This window comes from Dicentrarchus labrax, unplaced genomic scaffold (genome assembly GCF_905237075.1).
Source record: "Dicentrarchus labrax unplaced genomic scaffold, dlabrax2021, whole genome shotgun sequence".
NCBI lineage: Eukaryota > Metazoa > Chordata > Actinopteri > Moronidae > Dicentrarchus > Dicentrarchus labrax.
In genome coordinates, this window is record NW_026136713.1 from 23,529,199 (window position 1) to 23,547,359 (window position 18,161).

Genomic DNA, 18,161 nt, shown 5'->3' on the forward strand with positions numbered 1-18,161 from the left:
TAGCACCATTAGCTTCCCTCACATAGTGTTTCACCTGCTGCTGTGCTGCCTTCATGGCCTCCCTGTCCCTGCTCCTGAAGGCAGCCTTCTTGTTGAGGACAGCTTTGACTTCCGGCGTTACCCATGGCTTGTTATTAGGGTAACAGTGGAAAGTCTTGACAGGGGAGACCACGTCTGCGCAGAAGTTCAGGTAATCCGTCAGACAATGTGTCATCGCCTCTATGTCCTCACCATGCGGGTTGATCAGCACATCCCAGACTGTGGTGTTGGAACAGTCTCTCAGGGCACTTTCCATCTCAGGGGACCACCTCCTGATGGTGCGAGTTGTCACCGGCTGTTTTTGGACCAGGGGGGTGTACAGTGGCTGTAGGTGAATCAGGTTGTGATCAGACTTCCCCAGTGGGGGGAGGGGAGTCGCTCTGTATGCATCCCTCACATTAGCATACAGGAGATCAATTGTCCTGTTGTTTCTGGTAGGACAGTCTACAACCTGGTGAAAAACAGCCAAAGTAGAGTCCAAAGTTGCATGACTAAAGTCCCCAGAGATGAACATAAAGGCCTCAGGGTGCTGTGTCTGCAGCCTTGCTGTCACAGAATGGATCTTCTCACAGGCAGTGGCTGCGTCCGCTCTCGGAGGGATGTAAACACAGACGGTGATCACATGACTGAACTCCCTCGATAGATAATATGGCCGCAGGCTAACAGGTAGCAGCTCGAGGTCCCGGCAACATCAGACTGTCTTTAGAGATATGTCCTGGGTTACACCAGTGGTTGTTGACAGCGGTTGTTGACATACATGATGAGTCCCCCACCTTTGCTTTTTCCGCTCGCTTTTGTGTCTCTGTCGGCTCTCACGGCAGTGAATCCCAGCAGGTCCACATTAGCATCCAGTACAAGGTGGTTTAGCCGTGTCTCTGTAAAGATGAACAAGCTGCTCTCACAGTAGATCCGCTGGTTGTTCAGCGCGGACAGCTCGTCGATCTTGTTTGGCAGCGAGTTAACGTTCCCCATGATTATGGAGGGAATCGATGGCTTGTAGCTCCTCCGATAGCTTCGCCTTTAGCTTAACCCCAGCCTTGCAGCCCCTGGGTCTCCTCCTCAGCTCCGCCGGGATGGGGTGTCGTATCCCGGCTCGTCCCTTTGTGCGCAGAGCCAGCAGTTCTTCTCTTGAGTAAGTGAGAAGTAAGAAATATCCATAGGATATAAGCACACCATCTCTTCGCAAGAAGAGTAAAAAAAAAAGTAGAAAGAAAGAGGTTAAAAATAGGTTAAAAGAGCTAAAAACTGGAGAGCTACTGGAGAGGCAGCCGTCTCCTACAGCACCAGTAACTACTCTTCAATCAATCAATCAATCGCTTGATGTGAAAAAAGTTACTTCTATTTGAACTAAATCTGACAATTACTGACATCCAACCTACTGCTGTTGTAATGTAGTTGCTTTAAATTAGGTTCAATGTTCACACAGTTTCTCTCTACTTCCCCTCATTATTACAACATTAGTCCAGAATTTTCCAGCCTGATGACACTTAGCAACATGCTAAAGCAAAGTTCAGCAGGACAACAACAGAAACCAACAGAACTTACCTCAGGACAATTACCAGCCCTCGTTAGGGGCGGCTGTGTCTCAGGATTTAGAGCAGGTCGTCCACTAATCAGAAGGTTGTTGGTTCGATCCCCGGCTCCTCCCGCTGCATGTTGTGCAGCGGGAGTGTCCTTGAGCAAGATACTGAACCCCAAACTGCTTCTGATGCTGCATCACTGTGTGTGAAAAGATGAATGTGGCGTGTAGTATAAAAGAGCTTTGAGTGGTCAGAAGACTAGAAAGGAACCACACAAGTACCGTCCGTGGTAAAATAAAGTTTATCCACTCTTCTTTCCTCTGAGGCTGCGAAAACTGGATCTATGTCTGTGGAACGTCTCTGGTGGGAACAAAGCTGGTTGTGGAGCAGGACCAAGTAGACCTAGTCTGGGCTACTGGATTGGGGCTGGACTCTCCTTTTTATCCAGATGTGCCCAGAGTGAAAGGCACTTGGAGGGTTTCAGTTATTGATGAGCCCCCAGCTGACCACTGCTGTGTTGAGGTTTTCCCCAGAATTCCAGAATTCCAGGTGTCAACTTGGGCTGTGACTGATCACTGATGGGGGCGTTGCCAAACGTGCAACATCCCAAAGAACTAACATTACTTTGTTAGTCTGTGTGATGATGATGATGATGATTTCTTGTCTGCAGGTGAGGAGGGGAATAGTGGAGGCGGAGACAGTGAGGACAAGAAAGGTAAATGACACGCCTACAGTTTACATTATACAGTTTACATTATTCAATTCAATTCAATTCAATTTTATTTGTATAGCGCCAATTCATAACAGAAGTTATCTCAGGACACTTTTCAAATAGAGCAGGTCTAGACCGAACTCTTTAACATTAATTACAGAGACCCAACAGTACCACCATGAGCAAGCACTTGGCGACAAGGGCAAGGAAACACTGCCTGTTAAAAGGCAGAAACCTAGGACAGATCCTCCGGCTCTAGGTGGGTGGTCGTCTGTCTCGACCAGTTGGGGTGAGAGAGAGAGAGAGAGAGGCAGAGAGAGAGAGAGCGAGAGACAGACAGACAGACAGGTGCACAGCAACAACAGTATTGGCAATGGCAGTCAAGCAGGACCATGGCAGGAGGCTCCACCAGGATCCATGAGAACCTGCGAGACGAGAAAGCACAAGAACTCCGGGGAAGAAGTGGAGTTAGTAACATGCATTAATGGGACATGAATGAGTGCAGAAAGAGAGAGGAAGAGAGTAGCTCAGTGCACCATGGGAAATCCCCCGATAGTCTAGGCCTATAGCAGCATAACTAAGGGATGGTTCAGGACTCACCTGATCCAGCCCTAACTATAAGCTTTATCAAAGAGGAATGTCTTAAGCCTACTCTTGAATGTGGTGAGGGTGTCTGCCTCCCGAACCACAACTGGAAGCTGGTTCCACAGGAGAGGCGCTTGGTAACTGAAGGCTCTGGCTCCTGTTCTACTTTTAGAGACTATAGGAACCACGAGTAGCCCAGCATTCAGAGAACGTAATGTTCTAGTGGGGTAATAGGGTACTATGAGCTCTTTAAGATATGAAGGGGCCTGACCATGAAGAGCTTTATAGGTGAGGAGGAGGATTTTAAATTCTATTCTACATTTTACAGGGAGCCAATGCAGAGAAGCTAGTACAGGAGAGATGTGATCTCTTTTTCTAGTTCCTGTCAGTACTCGTGCTGCAGCGTTCTGAATTAATTGGAGCGTTTTAATGGACTTATTGGGGCAACCTGATAATAAAGAGTTGCAGTAATCCAGCCTTGAAGTAACAAATGCATGGATTAGTTTTTCTGCATCTGTCTGTGATAGTATGTGTCTAATTTTTCTAATATTACGTAAATGAAAGAAGGCGGTCCTAGAGGTCTGCTTTATGTGGGAGTTAAATGACAAATCCTGATCAAAGATAACTCCGAGATTCCTGACAGTGGTGCTAGAGGCCAGGTTAATGCCATCTAGAGTAACTATATCTTTAGACAGTGAGTCTCTAAGGTTTTTGGGGCCAAGAACAAGAATTTCGTTTTTTTCTGAGTTTAACATCAGAAAATTGCAGGTCATCCAGGATTTTATGTCCTTAAGACATGTTTGTAATTTAGATAATTGATTAATTTCATCGGGCTTGATTGATAGATATAACTGCGTATCATCTGCATAACAGTGAAAGTTAATGGAGTGATTCCTAATAATGTTGCCTAAAGGGAGCATATATAAAGTAAATAGTATTGTTCTAAGTACAGAACCTTGTGGAACTCCATGACTCACTGTAGTATTTATTGAAGATTCATCGTTAACATGTACAAACTGCGAGCGATCTGATAAATATGACTTAAACCAGCTTAGTGCGGTTCCTTTAATGCCAATTTGATGCTCAAGTCTCTGTAAAAGAATATTATGGTCAATGGTGTCAAATGCATCACTAAGATCTAATAATACAAGTACAGAGACAAGTCCATTGTCAGAAGCAATCAGAAGGTCATTATTAACTTTAACCAGAGCTGTCTCTGTGCTGTGATGAACTCTAAATCCTGACTGAAAATCCTCAAATAAACTATTGTTATGTAGAAAGTCACACAACTCTTTGGCGACTACTTTCTCCAGAATCTTAGAGAGGAAAGGGAGGTTAGAAATCGGTCTATAGTTGGCTGTGGCTCAGAGGCAGAGCGGGTCGTTCCTTAATCGGAAGGTTGTGGGTTCGATCCCCAGCTCCTGGTGCCACATGTTGAAGTATCCTTGAGCAAGATACTGAACCCCGAATTGCTCCCGATGCCGTGCATCGTTGTGTGAATGTGTATGAATGTTAGTTTCTGTTCGATGGACTTTGCCATCACTGAGTGAATGTGTGTGAAAGGGTGAATGTGGCACGTAGTGTAAAAGCGCTTTGAGTGGTTGGAAGACTAGAAAGGCGCTATACAAGTACAGGTCCATTTGCCATTTAAAGCCCCTGGGTCAAGAGTGGGCTTTTTAAGAAGGGGTTTAATTACAGCTACTTTAAAGGACTGTGGTACATATCCTGATAATAAAGAAAGATTAATCATATCCAGTAAAGAAGTGCCAATTAAGGGAACAACTTCTTTAAGCAGCCTAGTTGGGATCGGGTCTAATAGACAGGTTGATGGCTTCGATGAAGAAATGATTGAAGTTAACTGATGAAGATCGATAGCAGAAAAACAGTCTAAATATATATCTAAGTTTACATTGACAGAAGTCCCTGAACTTGGAGAGCCACTGATAACTGTTGATGGCAGTTGGTGATTAATTTTCTCTCTAATAGTAATAATTTTATTATAGAAGAAGCTCATGAAGTCATTACTACTTAAGTTTATGGGGATATGTGGCTCAATAGAGCTGTGACTCTCTGTCAGCCTGGCTACAGTGCTGAAGAGGAACCTAGGGTTATTAGTTTACATTATACAGTTTACATTATACATTATACATAATATAGTTTACATTATACAGTTTACATCATACATTATATAGTATACATTATACAGTGTACAGTTGACACTATACATTATACAGTTTACATAATACATAATATAGTTTACATTATACAGTTTACATTATACATAATCTAGTTTACATTATACAGTTTACATCATACATTATATAGTTTACATTATACATTATACAGTTTACATTATACAGTGTACAGTTTACACTATACATTATACAGTTTACATTATACATAATATAGTTTACATTATACAGTTTATATTATACATTATACATAATATAGTTTACATTATACAGTTTACATTATACATTATATAGTTTACATTATACAGTTTACATTATACAGTGTACAGTTTACACTATACATTATACAGTTCTCTGTGGTAACAATGCTTTTTGGCAATAAATCTTATACCATTGGAAAGCCTGTTTAGTTCCCTTTCAAATGGTGCCCCATTTGTAAGGAACATGCACTTGTGGGATGAGCAGCAGAGCTGAGTATGTGGGTTGCGCCCATGAACAATTTGCCAGATCTTCTCTGCCAATGCCAAACAAGTTATTCTGCCATTGACTCGTTTGGTGGATTGGATCATTGAAGTTTGAAGAAACAAGACATATTGGCAATTTAACAATTTATTCATATCACAAACAGGAGCCTCAGTAGCGTGTGGAAGAACCATTCACAGCCACAACAGCCTGGCACCTCCTCCTCATGCTGGTCACCAGCATTTGTCGCAAGTCAGCCAACGTGGTTGTGTTGGTCACTCTGGCACAAACAGCACGCCCAAGCTGATCCCAAAGTGTTCAATGGGGTTGAGGTGAGGACTGCTGGCAGGCCATTCCATCCTCTCCACTCCCACATTCTGGAGGTAGTCTCTGATAAACCCCGCCCTGTGGGGGCCAGCGTTGTCATCTTGGAGGATAGAGTTCGGTCCCAGACTGTGGAGATATGGGATTGCCACTGGTTGCAGAATCTCATCTCTATATCTCTCTGCATTGAGATTGCCTCCAATGATGACAAGCCTCGTTTTTCCTGTGAGGGAGATGCCGCCCCACACCATCACACTGCCTCCACCAAAAGATGTTATTCTATCGGTGCAGCAACAGCATAGTGTTCTCTGCGTCTTCTCCACACTTTGACCCTATGATCCAACTGCCATAGGCAGAATCTGGACTCATCACTGAACATAGCGTTCCTCCACATGGTCAGGTTCTAGTGCATGTGTTGCAGACACCAGCGCAAACGGGCCTGACGGTGAAGGGCAGTCATGGCAGGACTCCTGACAGCCCTATGAGACCGGGGATTGGCTGCGTATAGTCTGTTCCGGATTGTCTGGGCAGAGAGCTGTCGACCATATCGTCCTGCAAACCTTGACTGCAAATCTGTAGAAGACAGCCTACGGCACCTAAGTGCTGACATATAATTGTAAGGAAATGGTCTTCTTGGGGTGTCGTCTTCTTGGGATGCCCACTTTGCAGCCTGTCTTTGACATCCCCTGTTATATGGAACTTGGCCTTCAGTTTGGAGATGGTACTAGGGCTCACTCCAAATAATGCCGCAACTTGGTTTTGCGGAACACCAGCTTGAAGTTGCCCTATTGCCCCAATCAGTGCCAATCAGGCACCTGATTGGCAGCACCTGGGGGTACCAGAAGCTCAAAACAAGTGTCAATAGCAACAGCAAAATAACCTGTTTGGCAATGGCAGAAAAGATTTGGCAAATTTTTCATGGGCGCAACCCACATACTCAGCGCTGCTGCTCATCCCACAAATGCATGTTCCTTACAAATGGGGCACCGTTTGAAAGGGAACTAAACAGGCTTTCCAAAGGTATAAGATTTATTGCCAAAAAGCATTGTTACCACAGAGAAATAATCTACAAAACACAAATTTCCTTACTTTTTGTGCTAAGTTTACATTATACATAATATAGTTTACATTATACATTTTACATTATACAGTTTACATTATACAGTGTACAGTTTACACTATACATTATACAGTTTACATTAAACATTATACAGTGTACAGTTTACACTATACATTATACATAATACAGTTTACATTATACAGTTTACATGATACATTATACAGTTTACATGATACATTATACAGTTTACATGATACATTATACATAATACAGTTTACATTATACAGTGTACAGTTTACACTATACATTATACATAATACAGTTTACATTATACAGTTTACATGATACATTATACATTATACATAATACAGTTTACATTATACAGTGTACAGTTTACACTATACATTATACAGTTTACATTATACAGTGTACAGTTTACAGTTTACATTATACATTATACAGTTTACATTATACATAATATTGTTTACATTATACATTATATAGTTTACATTATACATTATGCAGTGTACATTATACAATTTACATTATACGTTATACAGTTCACACTACAGTGTACAGTTTACATTATTCAGTTTACATTATACAGTTTACAGTTCACATTATACAGTTTACAGTTTATATTATATAGTTTACTGTATAGGACATACATTGTGAGGGCGGCTGTGGCTCAGAGGCAGAGCGGGTTGTTCCTTAATCGGAAGGTTGTGGGTTCGATCCCTGGCTCCACATGTCGAAGTATCTTTGAGCAAGATACTGAACTCCCGATGCCATGCATCGGTGTGTGAATGTGTATGAATGTTAGTTTCTGTTCGATGGACTTTGCCATCACTGAGTGAATGTGTGTGAAAGGCACGTAGTGGCACGTAGTGTAAAAGCGCTTTGAGTGGTCGGAAGACTAGAAAGGCGCTATACAAGTACAGGTCCATTTACCATTTACCATTGTCCAGTTGACCGTTGACAGTATACAGTTTACAGTGTAGAGACTGATATAAGAGCGTCACTGCTCTCTGACCTCTGACCTGTTCCAGAGGAGAAGGTGAAGGACTACAGGTACTACTTGAGGATGTGGGCGAAAGAGAAAGAACCCAAGACTGAGACCATCAAAGACCTTCCCAGGATGAACCAGGTGAGTACGAGACCAGGAACAGGATCATTGACCTGTCTGTCTATCTGTAGGAGCAGTTCACCGACCTGTCTGTTTCTCTCTGTAGGAGCAGTTCATTGACCTGTGTAAGACTCTGTACAATATGTTCAGTGAGGAGTCTCTGGAGCAGCAGCTCTATCACTCCATCGCCACTGTAGCAAGTCTGCTGCTGCGGATTGGAGAGGTTGGCAAGAAGTTTAACAATGGCAGCAAGAAGACAGAGGATGCTCAGGCCCCATCCCCCACTCCTCAGAGTGAGGAGGGGCTCAGTGAAGGGGCTTCAGGTGAGTCTCAGGTGTGTCGGGCACTGGCCGAGGCTCAGCTGGAGCCAGCGGCGCCGCAGACGTCCGACGAGGAAACCAAAGACGACACTTCAGTGTCGTCTTACTCGGTGGTGAGCTCTGGCTCGCTGCAGTGCGAGGACATCGCTGACGACACTGTGCTGATTGGCGGCGGGGAGCAGAGGCGGGGAAGCGTGCTGGATGTTGATTGGTCGATCACCTTCGAGCAGGTGCTGGCGTCGATGCTGACCGAGCCGCCGCTCGTCGACTACTTTGAGAAGAAGAGAGACATCCAGAGCAAGATGGCAGCCTGTAAGGCCCAGCGGGCGGTGGAGCGTCAGACAAGCTCCGCCTCTGATCACGAACTCACTCAGCATTCCATCTGACTCACCTGTCCACCTGTCTTGCCTGACTCACCTCCACTTGTCCACACTAACAGCCCCTAACAGGTAGAACAGGTGAACAGTGTGCAGACAGAACTACAGAAGCCCCAAAGTCCCAAAACGTCTTTTAATTTTTTTATATGTTGAACAAACAAACTTTTTGCTTTCTTAAAATGTGAGCAGGTAAACAACAACAACGTTAAGGTTAATCAATAAGTAGATTAATGTTGTAAGCATTAATCAATAAGTAGATCAATGTAAACAAACTTTATGGACTCCGTTATAAAGTGACTGAAGTTATCTATAAATAAAGTTGTTTACTTTCTGTACAGACATTACCTGTTTATTAATCATGAGTATTACCTGAACAAGACTTTTATTTTGATGTCACTGAAGCCTTGTTTGTTTGTTTGTCTCTGCTGCCTGTTCCTGATGACATCACCCGTTTACTTCCTGTTGTTGAAACGATGATGTCACAGGTCTGTTTATTCACCAGTCTGCTTTTAAGATCCATTTTATTGATCAGTTATTGATCTTTATTCTGTTGTCTAATAAATACTGAAAGAAATTCTGCCTCGTTGGTGTTTATTGATTTATAAGTTCATATGAAAACAAATGTATTGATTTTAAAAGACCGGAATCTGTCACAATTGTTTTGGTTCCTTTGATGAATAGAGTCACATTTATCAATATTACGTTGTTGTTGTTGTTACGGAGGTTAAGTCAACCCCTGGCTCCTGGCTGCGGCAGTTGGAGGGCGGGTCATCTTCAGAGGCTGCAGAGTGACAGAAACTGTCGGGTGAAGAGACAAGACCTGGTCGGGACTGTAGGGAGACCATCTGGGACGCTCAAGAAATTAATCATAATCATTTATTGCAGAGGAGGATTTCACATTTACTGTGGTAGATTTGTGCATAACAAACAAACAATAACCATAGATGCAATAAATGGAAAACTGACAATAATATATGTAAATATAAAGAGAAAATATATATATAAAGTTGTTCACAGAATTAAGTATAAAGAATATTTCTATATACAAGAGCTGATCATATTAATAATGATAATGAAATAATATTATAATTATAATAATAATATATAAGTTACAATAGTTCCAGAGCTCAGCTGTTGTGTGTTTAAAAGTTTAATAAAGTTTTATTTCAATCATCTGATTAAAGTCCAGCTGTTACTTTTGGATTGCTGGTTGAGTTTATTAATAACGAGACAGTGAACGCATCACAGCAGTGAGACTTTATTTCATTAAATATAATATATGTTTCATGTTAATCATTATTTATCAGTAACAGGAGATTAAATATGTTTATATGAATAACGAGTTTAATAAATGAACCATATCGTCCTCCGGCCTGCAGGGGGCGCTCTGCTCGGGGCCGCTGTGACACTGTGACGTTTCACTGTTGTTCAAACAGACCCGGGAAAACTCAGCCGGAGGAGCAGGACCCGAAAGGACCAGGACCAGGACCCGAAAGGACCAGGACGGATATTATCAGTCCGTCATGGTTCAGGAGTTTCACGTCGTCAGGTGTTTCTGCTGTCAGAGCTTCCAGGTTCAACAGGTAACTGACGGCTAACGGCTAACTGCTAACACTGTACCGGAACTCAGACCAGATCGATTTTCATGCTAATATTCGATATGAATTCCCTTTAACTACTAAGTTAAATGATCATGTAATGGTTTCGGTTGATTTTAAGGTGCTAAAGTAAAGACGAACTTCTTACCTTTCTAACCGTGTATCGTTTTAAACATTTACTTTTGCTCGGTCTTTACTAGAGTCGGTAAAAGGATGCTAACACCGGTGATTTAGCCGTGAGTCCGCCCGCTGTAAACATTGAACAGTGCCGGTGTTATTATATTATTAAGTTGTTCCTGAGACTGACAATCTAACAGTAAACATTGAACACTGCCGGTGTTATTATATCATTAAGTTGTTCCTGAGACTGACAATCTAACAGTAAACATTGAACACTGCCGGTGTTATTATATCATTAAGTTGTTCCTGAGACTGACAAACTAACAGTAAACATTGAACACTGCCGGTGTTATTATATTATTAAGTTGTTCCTGAGACTGACAAACTAACAGTAAACATTGAACACTGCTGGTGTTATTATATTATTAAGTTGTTCCTGAGACTGACAAACTAACAGTAAACATTGAACACTGCCGGTGTTATTATATTATTAAGTTGTTCCTGAGACTGACAATCTAACATCAGCTCATCTGAGATCATACTTTCCTCCTTCAAAATAAGATACAATGCTTTAACAACTCTAATTTATGCAGTTATACCGCTATACCGCCACCTACTGGATATTTTGTTAAACACTTCTCATTTAAAATACAAGCTAATGCATTTAATTTAGCAATTACAGACACATATGCTGTATGCTCATATAACAATTACCTGTAATGGACTCAGTGCAGAGTTAGTATGTAGCATAATATAACAAATAAATGTTCATGCATACAATTATATTATTTAATCAAAAGACAAATGATATGACAAAAAATATTTTACTAAATGACACACATCTTGACAGGACAAAAAACAGCAATATATACAATATATATACAAAATAAATATATAAAGAATAATCAAATTAAATAACAAACTTATCAAACATATTAAAACCACCAAAAACACCAAAATTCATCTTTGTCCAGCTCCTCCCAGCCGACACAAATAGTGTGAAACCATTTGTCACATTTGTGCACTGGACCCACGGCACCAATCCCTCCGAGCAGACACCCGGAGGGTCAGGTTCCCTGCACTGGTCACTGGTGGTGGTGTGACCTACTCATAGAAAAAATATATTTAAGAACATGTTTTGAATATCATGGGATGGCACACAAAGACTGTTAATGTTAAATACATAATATATATTTACTTATTTTATTATTTACCGAAATCAGGGTACGTTATCGTTAAAATGCGACTGAATTTGTAGGGAAATTGTGACCCAACTCCACAATAAACATTTATGGGAGAATCAGTCATGTGCTCGCCTTTTTTTTTTTTTCTTTACTTTGGTAAAGTAATAGTAAGGCCTAACATCTCTTGGATTCAATTCAGTCTTTATTCCTAGGGTTAGGAAACACACAAATCAAAGGCAGGATTATAGATCATCACTCATTTCATCATTAGAAATTTTACAAATAGGCTACATTTTACTTTGAGTGAGAATTTGCATAAATAAAACCAAGGAACATACGTTTCTTATTCTTTTCACTTCTGACAATCATGCTTTTAGCACTAAATTTTATATCATAATCTATGCCATATTGTGTGAACAGACTATCAGTAGCCTAATAACCACTCTCAGAATGACCATAATATTGATGATAGAATTCCTACAGTGTACATGTCCTGTACATAGCCTGTAGTGTAGCTATTGGGTTAAGTTATGTTGAATACATGCATACATTAAACAAAACAGTAGTCAAAATGTCGTCTTTGACACATACGCCTGCCATTAGTGTTGACTGACTACAGTTGAATTCTTAGTAATAATAAGCGTTATTTGTATAATAAGCTTTATTTGTATAGCACCTTTCATACACAGAAAGCAGCTCAAATTGCTTTACATTTGGAACATTTAACACAATAATAGAAAATAAAATAATAACAATAATAATAATAATAATAATAATAATTAAAGCTGCAAGCAGCGTTGGGCGGGACCTCGCACTCCACGCAACTCGGGGCGTGCTGCGGCCGCGTCGCGTGCCGTCGTAACACGTGCGGACCACAACATGAAAATCTGCCGTTAATCAGCTCAAATCGCCACGCAGCGCTTACTTCCTGTTGCCAGTAGGTGGCGCTATCACTATGTCTGAATATTGTCATGTACACGTGTTCAGGGCGGGACTGTTATCAAGCATTTGAAGTGTGGAGCCGATTGGACAATGTACAGTCAAGTTTAGCGAATTCGTGTTTTGTGGCGGTCCATCAAAATTTCCCGCCACCCCACAGACACGCCACCTCACCACAGTCAACACATATCATCAACAATGTGTTTTACATTTTGTAAGTAAATTTCAGCTGGGTCTGATCATCCTGCTAGGAGTAGAACATGAAAGTATAAAATTAGTAAATTTCAATTCAAATTCAATTCAATTCAATTTTATTTGTATAGCGCCAATTCATAACAGAAGTTATCTCAGGACACTTTTCAAATAGAGCAGGTCTAGACCGAACTCTTTAACATTAATTACAGAGACCCAACAGTACCACCATGAGCAAGCACTTGGCGACAAGGGCAAGGAAACACTGCCTGTTAAAAGGCAGAAACCTAGGACAGATCCTCCGGCTCTAGGTGGGTGGTCGTCTGTCTCGACCAGTTGGGGTGAGAGAGAGACAGACAGACAGACAGACAGACAGACAGGTGCACAGCAACAACAGTATTGGCAATGGCAGTCAAGCAGGACCATGGCAGGAGGCTCCACCAGGATCCATGAGAACCTGCGAGACGAGAAAGCACAAGAACTCCGGGGAAGAAGTGAAGTTAGTAACATGCATTAATGGGACATGAATGCGTGCATAAAGAGAGAGGAAGGGAGGAGCTCAGTGCACCATGGGAAATCCCCCGATAGTCTAGGCCTATAGCAGCATAACTAAGGGATGGTTCAGGACTCACCTGATCCAGCCCTAACTATAAGCTTTATCAAAGAGGAATGTCTTAAGCCTACTCTTGAATGTGGTGAGGGTGTCTGCCTCCCGAACCACAACTGGAAGCTGGTTCCACAGGAGAGGAGCTTGGTAACTGAAGGCTCTGGCTCCTGTTCTACTTTTAGAGACTATAGGAACCACAAGTAGCCCAGCATTCAGAGAACGTAGTGTTCTAGAGGGGTAATAGGGTACTATGAGCTCTTTAAGATACGAAGGGGCCTGACCATGAAGAGCTTTATTGGTGAGGAGGAGGATTTTAAATTCAATTCTACATTTTACAGGGAGCCAATGCAGAGAAGCTAGTACAGGAGAGATGTGATCTCTTTTTCTAGTTCCTGTCAGTACTCGTGCTGCAGCGTTCTGAATTAATTGGAGCGTTTTAATGGACTTATTGGGGCAACCTGATAATAAAGAGTTGCAGTAATCCAGCCTTGAAGTAACAAATGCATGGATTAGTTTTTCTGCATCTGTCTGTGATAGTATGTGTCTAATTTTTCTAATATTACGTAAATGAAAGAAGGCGGTCCTAGAGGTCTGCTTTATGTGGGAGTTAAATGACAAATCCTGATCAAAGATAACTCCAAGATTCCTGACAGTGGTGCTAGAGGCCAAGTTAATGCCATCTAGAGTAACTATATCTTTAGACAATGAGTCTCTAAGGTTTTTGGGGCCAAGAACAAGAATTTCGTTTTTTTCTGAGTTTAACATCAGAAAATTGCAGATCATCGAGGATTTTATGTCCTTAAGACATGTTTGTAATTTAGATAATTGATTAATTTCATTGGGCTTGATTGATAGATATAACTGCGTATCATCTGCATAACAGTGAAAGTTAATGGAGTGATTCCTAATAATGTTGCCTAAAGGGAGCATATATTAAGTAAATAGTATTGGTCCAAGTACAGAACCTTGTGGAACTCCATGACTAACTGTAGTATTTATTGAAGATTCATCGTTAACATGTACAAACTGCGAGCGATCTGATAAATATGACTTAAACCAGCTTAGTGCGGTTCCTTTAATGCCAATTTGATGCTCAAGTCTCTGTAAAAGAATATTATGGTCAATGGTGTCAAATGCAGCACTAAGATCTAATAATACAAGTACAGAGACAAGTCCATTGTCAGAAGCAGTCAGAAGGTCATTATTAACTTTAACCAGAGCTGTCTCTGTGCTATGATGAACTCTAAATCCTGACTGAAAATCCTCAAATAAACTATTGTTATGTAGAAAGTCACACAACTCTTTGGCGACTACTTTCTCCAGAATCTTAGAGAGGAAGGGGAGGTTAGAAATCGGTCTATAGTTGGCTAAAACCCCTGGGTCAAGAGTGGACTTTTTAAGAAGGGGTTTAATTACAGCTACTTTAAAGGACTGTGGTACATATCCTGATAATAAAGAAAGATTAAGTTGGGATCGGGTCTAATAGACAGGTTGATGGCTTCGATGAAGAAATGATAGCAAGATCGATAGCAGAAAAACAGTCTAAATATATATCTAAGTTTACATTGACAGAAGTCCCTGAACTTGGAGAGCCACTGATAACTGTTGATGGTAGTTGGTGATTAATTTTTTCTCTAATAGTAATAATTTTATTGTGGAAGAAGCTCATGAAGTCATTGCTACTTAAGTTTATGGGGATATGTGGCTCAATAGAGCTGTGACTCTCTGTCAGTCTGGCTACAGTGCTGAAGAGGAACCTAGGGTTGTTCTTATTTTCTTCTATTAGTGCTGAGTAATAGGCTCCTCTGGCATTACGGAGGGCCTTTCTATAAATTTTAAGATTATCTTGCCAAATTGAGAGATACTCTGATAATTTTGAAGAGCGCCATTTCCTTTCAGATTTCCTGGCTATTTGTTTTAACTGGCGGGTTTGGTGGTTATACCAGGGTGCTAGTCTCCTATGTTTTACTAATTTCCTTTTTATAGGAGCGATAGAGTCTAATGTTGATCGTAGTGAGCCTGTAGCACTATCGACAAGATTATCAATTTCAGAGGGACTAAAGTCGTTATAGGACTCTGTTAAATTCAGACATGGCATTGAATTAAACACTGAAGGAATCTCCTCCTTAAATTTAGCCACAGCACTGTCAGATAGACATCTGCTGTAGGAAGTTTTGCCTAATGACTTATAATCTAATAGTATGAATTCAAAAGTTATTAAATAATGGTCAGATAGGAAAGGATTATGTGGGAAGATGTGTTCAATTAAAATGGGAACGAGTGATTTCTTTGTTTCTTAAATGCTCAGATATGTTAGGTTATGTGCGCATGCGCAGCTGCATTAGAAACTTTACTTATGGCACCTGGTAATCATTTCACCCAGACCATCATCAGGAGCACACAGCCCGTTGGTATGTAACTGCTAACTACTCACGCAGCCTACTAGTAACAATGTTTAAGTCACTTATATGTTTGAGCACTGAACATTTACCTCACTGTGTCGGTGTTAGTTGGCCCGGAAGGTTCGGTTGCTCGGCGACCCGGATGCTCTGTAGCATTAGGCTATCATTATTAGCCATTTGCGTTGTGCTGATTGTTTGGAGCTCTGCTGGTTTCTGGCGGTGGTTTGGTTCGGTGATCCATGGTGGAGTACCGCGTTATGTTGCGTTTGTGCGTGTGTGAACCCTTTGGACGAGGCACGTGGTGGCATGGGTTCTGTGTCCTGTGACAGCGTCCATAGCAACCAGTGACGGCGGAGAATCGCTGTTCGCATGCTCCTCTGGCGCTAGGCATTCTGGGCGATGTAGTCAATGTTGTTTTGAGCCAGATTTGCCACATTTTGATGGTGTTGCAGGCTTCTTTGATTTCATTATTTACATTATTATTATATTATATTATTTGAATAATATATTGTCATTATTTGTTTGTATTTCAGGTTTATGACCTGTGGTCCTTTGATTTAAAATAAAAGACAAACACGAGTCATAACATTGTGTGCTTCCTGGTAAGTCTTTTCGGAGGGCTAAATAATGGAAAAATCCGAACAATCTTACTGCAACACCGTTATTACCTGAGATGGTCTTTGGAGCTTGCTAAGGTGTTTACATGGTACCAGCTGTTGCTTGATGCACTGGGCACCATGAAGTTGCTGTTTATTTCTAAAACCTGACAGTCCAGAGTTGGGACCAGGAAGCAGAGCTGCTGTCTTACACACTTCTCTGCGCTTTCTTTAGAACAGTCACCAGGTGAGGAGCTTTCTTGTCTTGATATCTGTGGCTTCTATCTCCTCCTTTGGCCAGCTTATGATCCCAGCAGGGTATCTGATGACTGGTAGTGCGTACATGTTGATGGCTTGGATCTTGTTCCTGCCATTCACCTGACTTTTCAGGACCTGCCTTACTCTCTGGAGATATTTGGTTGTGGTTGACTTCCTTGCGGCTTCCTCATGGTTTCCATTAACCTGTGGGCTACCAGGGTACTTGTAGCTGTCTTGGATATCACCTATGTTGCCCTCTGATAGGTCAACCCCTTCAGTTCTGATCATCTTGCCTGTCTTTGAGACCATCCGGCCGCACTTGTCCAATCCGAATGACATCTCTATGTCGTTGCTGTAGATCCTGGTGGTGTGGTTCAGCAAGTCGATTTCTCGCTCATTCCTGGCGTACAGCTTGATGTCATCCATGTAGAGCAGGTGGCTAATTGTTGCTCCACTTTGGAATTGGTACCTGTAACAACTCTTTGTGATGATCTGACTGAGGGGGTTCAGGCCTATGCAGAACAGCAGTGGTGATAGCCCATCTCCTTGGTATATGCCACATTTGATGTTGACTTGGGCAATTGGCTTTGAGTCGGCTTCTAGGGTTGTCTTCCACATTCCCATCGAGTTCTGGATGAAGGCCCTTAGGTTCCTGTTGATCTTATACAGTTCCAGACATTCCAGTATCCACGTGTGGGGCATTGAGTCGTAAGCTTTCTTGTAGTCTATCCAGGCGGTGCACAGGTTGGTCTTCCTGCTCTTACAGTCTCGGGCGACTGCTCTATTGACCAGTAGCTGGTGCTTGGCTCCTCTGGTGTTGCTACCAATTCCCTTCTGAGCCCCACTCATGTATTGAGCTACGTGCTTACTCATCTTAGCCGCGATGATACCTGATAGGGCCTTCCATGTTGTGGAAAGACAGGTTATTGGGCGGTAGTTGGATGGGATGGGTCCCTTCTTAGGGTCCTTCAGGATTAGGACCACCCTGGGTTAGCCACTCTGGGTGGGACCCATCCCTTAGCAGCTGGTTCATCTGTGCTGCTAGGCGTTCATGGAGTGCTGTTAGCTTCTTCAGCCAGTAGGCATGGATCATATCGGGGCCTGGTGCTGTCCAGCTCTTCATCTTTGACACTCTTTCTTGGATGTCTGCCATTGAGATGGTTACTGGTTCTTGTTCTGGGAGGTTGCTGTGGTCTGATCTTAGGTCCACTAGCCATTGGGCATCTGGGTTGTGTGATGCCTCTTTTCCCTGTCTTTTCCTCTTTCCCATATGGCCTTCTAGTATTCTTCCACCTCAGCTCTTGGTGGGTCTGGCCTGTTGTTATTTCGTCCCTGCCACTGAGAGTACACCTTGGCTGGTTCAGTGGAGAACAACTTGTTTATTCTTCTGGCCTCTGCCTCCTTGGTGTATCTCTTCAACTGGGTGGCCAGTGCTGTTAGTCTCTGTTTGGCAGTTTCGAGTGCTTCAGTAATAAATTGTAATATATATATATAATGTAATATCTAAAATATATATATATATATATAATAAACTAATATATATATATA

The 18,161-nt window shown here is 41.9% G+C and overlaps 2 protein-coding genes and 1 long non-coding RNA gene across 7 annotated transcripts in view; 2 read left to right on the forward strand and 1 right to left on the reverse strand.

Moving 5' to 3' along the window:
* The window catches only part of LOC127374467 (TBC1 domain family member 9B), a 25,544-nt gene extending 16,253 nt beyond the window's left edge, over positions 1 to 9,291 (forward strand). For both annotated transcript variants that reach the window (XM_051419804.1, XM_051419803.1), the window contains 3 exons: positions 2,230 to 2,274; positions 7,944 to 8,041; positions 8,127 to 9,291. In XM_051419804.1, the coding sequence (XP_051275764.1) occupies positions 2,230 to 2,274; positions 7,944 to 8,041; positions 8,127 to 8,726 (743 nt within the window). In that variant the 3' untranslated portion in view covers positions 8,727 to 9,291. The remainder of the gene's footprint in view (positions 1 to 2,229; positions 2,275 to 7,943; positions 8,042 to 8,126) is intronic.
* Positions 2,322 to 14,841, reverse strand: LOC127374674 (uncharacterized). Its single transcript, XR_007887100.1, has 2 exons — positions 13,383 to 14,841; positions 2,322 to 2,871 (listed from the first exon to the last, which is right to left on the reverse strand). It is a non-coding gene; the product is annotated as an uncharacterized LOC127374674 (long non-coding RNA).
* Positions 2,484 to 18,161, forward strand: part of mrnip (MRN complex interacting protein) — a 27,414-nt gene continuing 11,736 nt past the window's right edge. The window contains exons 1-2 of one of the 4 annotated variants that reach the window (XM_051420118.1): positions 2,484 to 2,619; positions 13,119 to 13,249. In XM_051420118.1, coding sequence (XP_051276078.1) covers positions 13,175 to 13,249 — 75 coding nt within the window. In that variant the 5' untranslated portion in view covers positions 2,484 to 2,619; positions 13,119 to 13,174. Of the gene's footprint in view, positions 2,620 to 10,100; positions 10,301 to 13,118; positions 13,250 to 18,161 lie in introns of those variants that run through there. The other 3 variants (XM_051420119.1, XM_051420120.1, XM_051420117.1) reach the window with 3 other exon arrangements.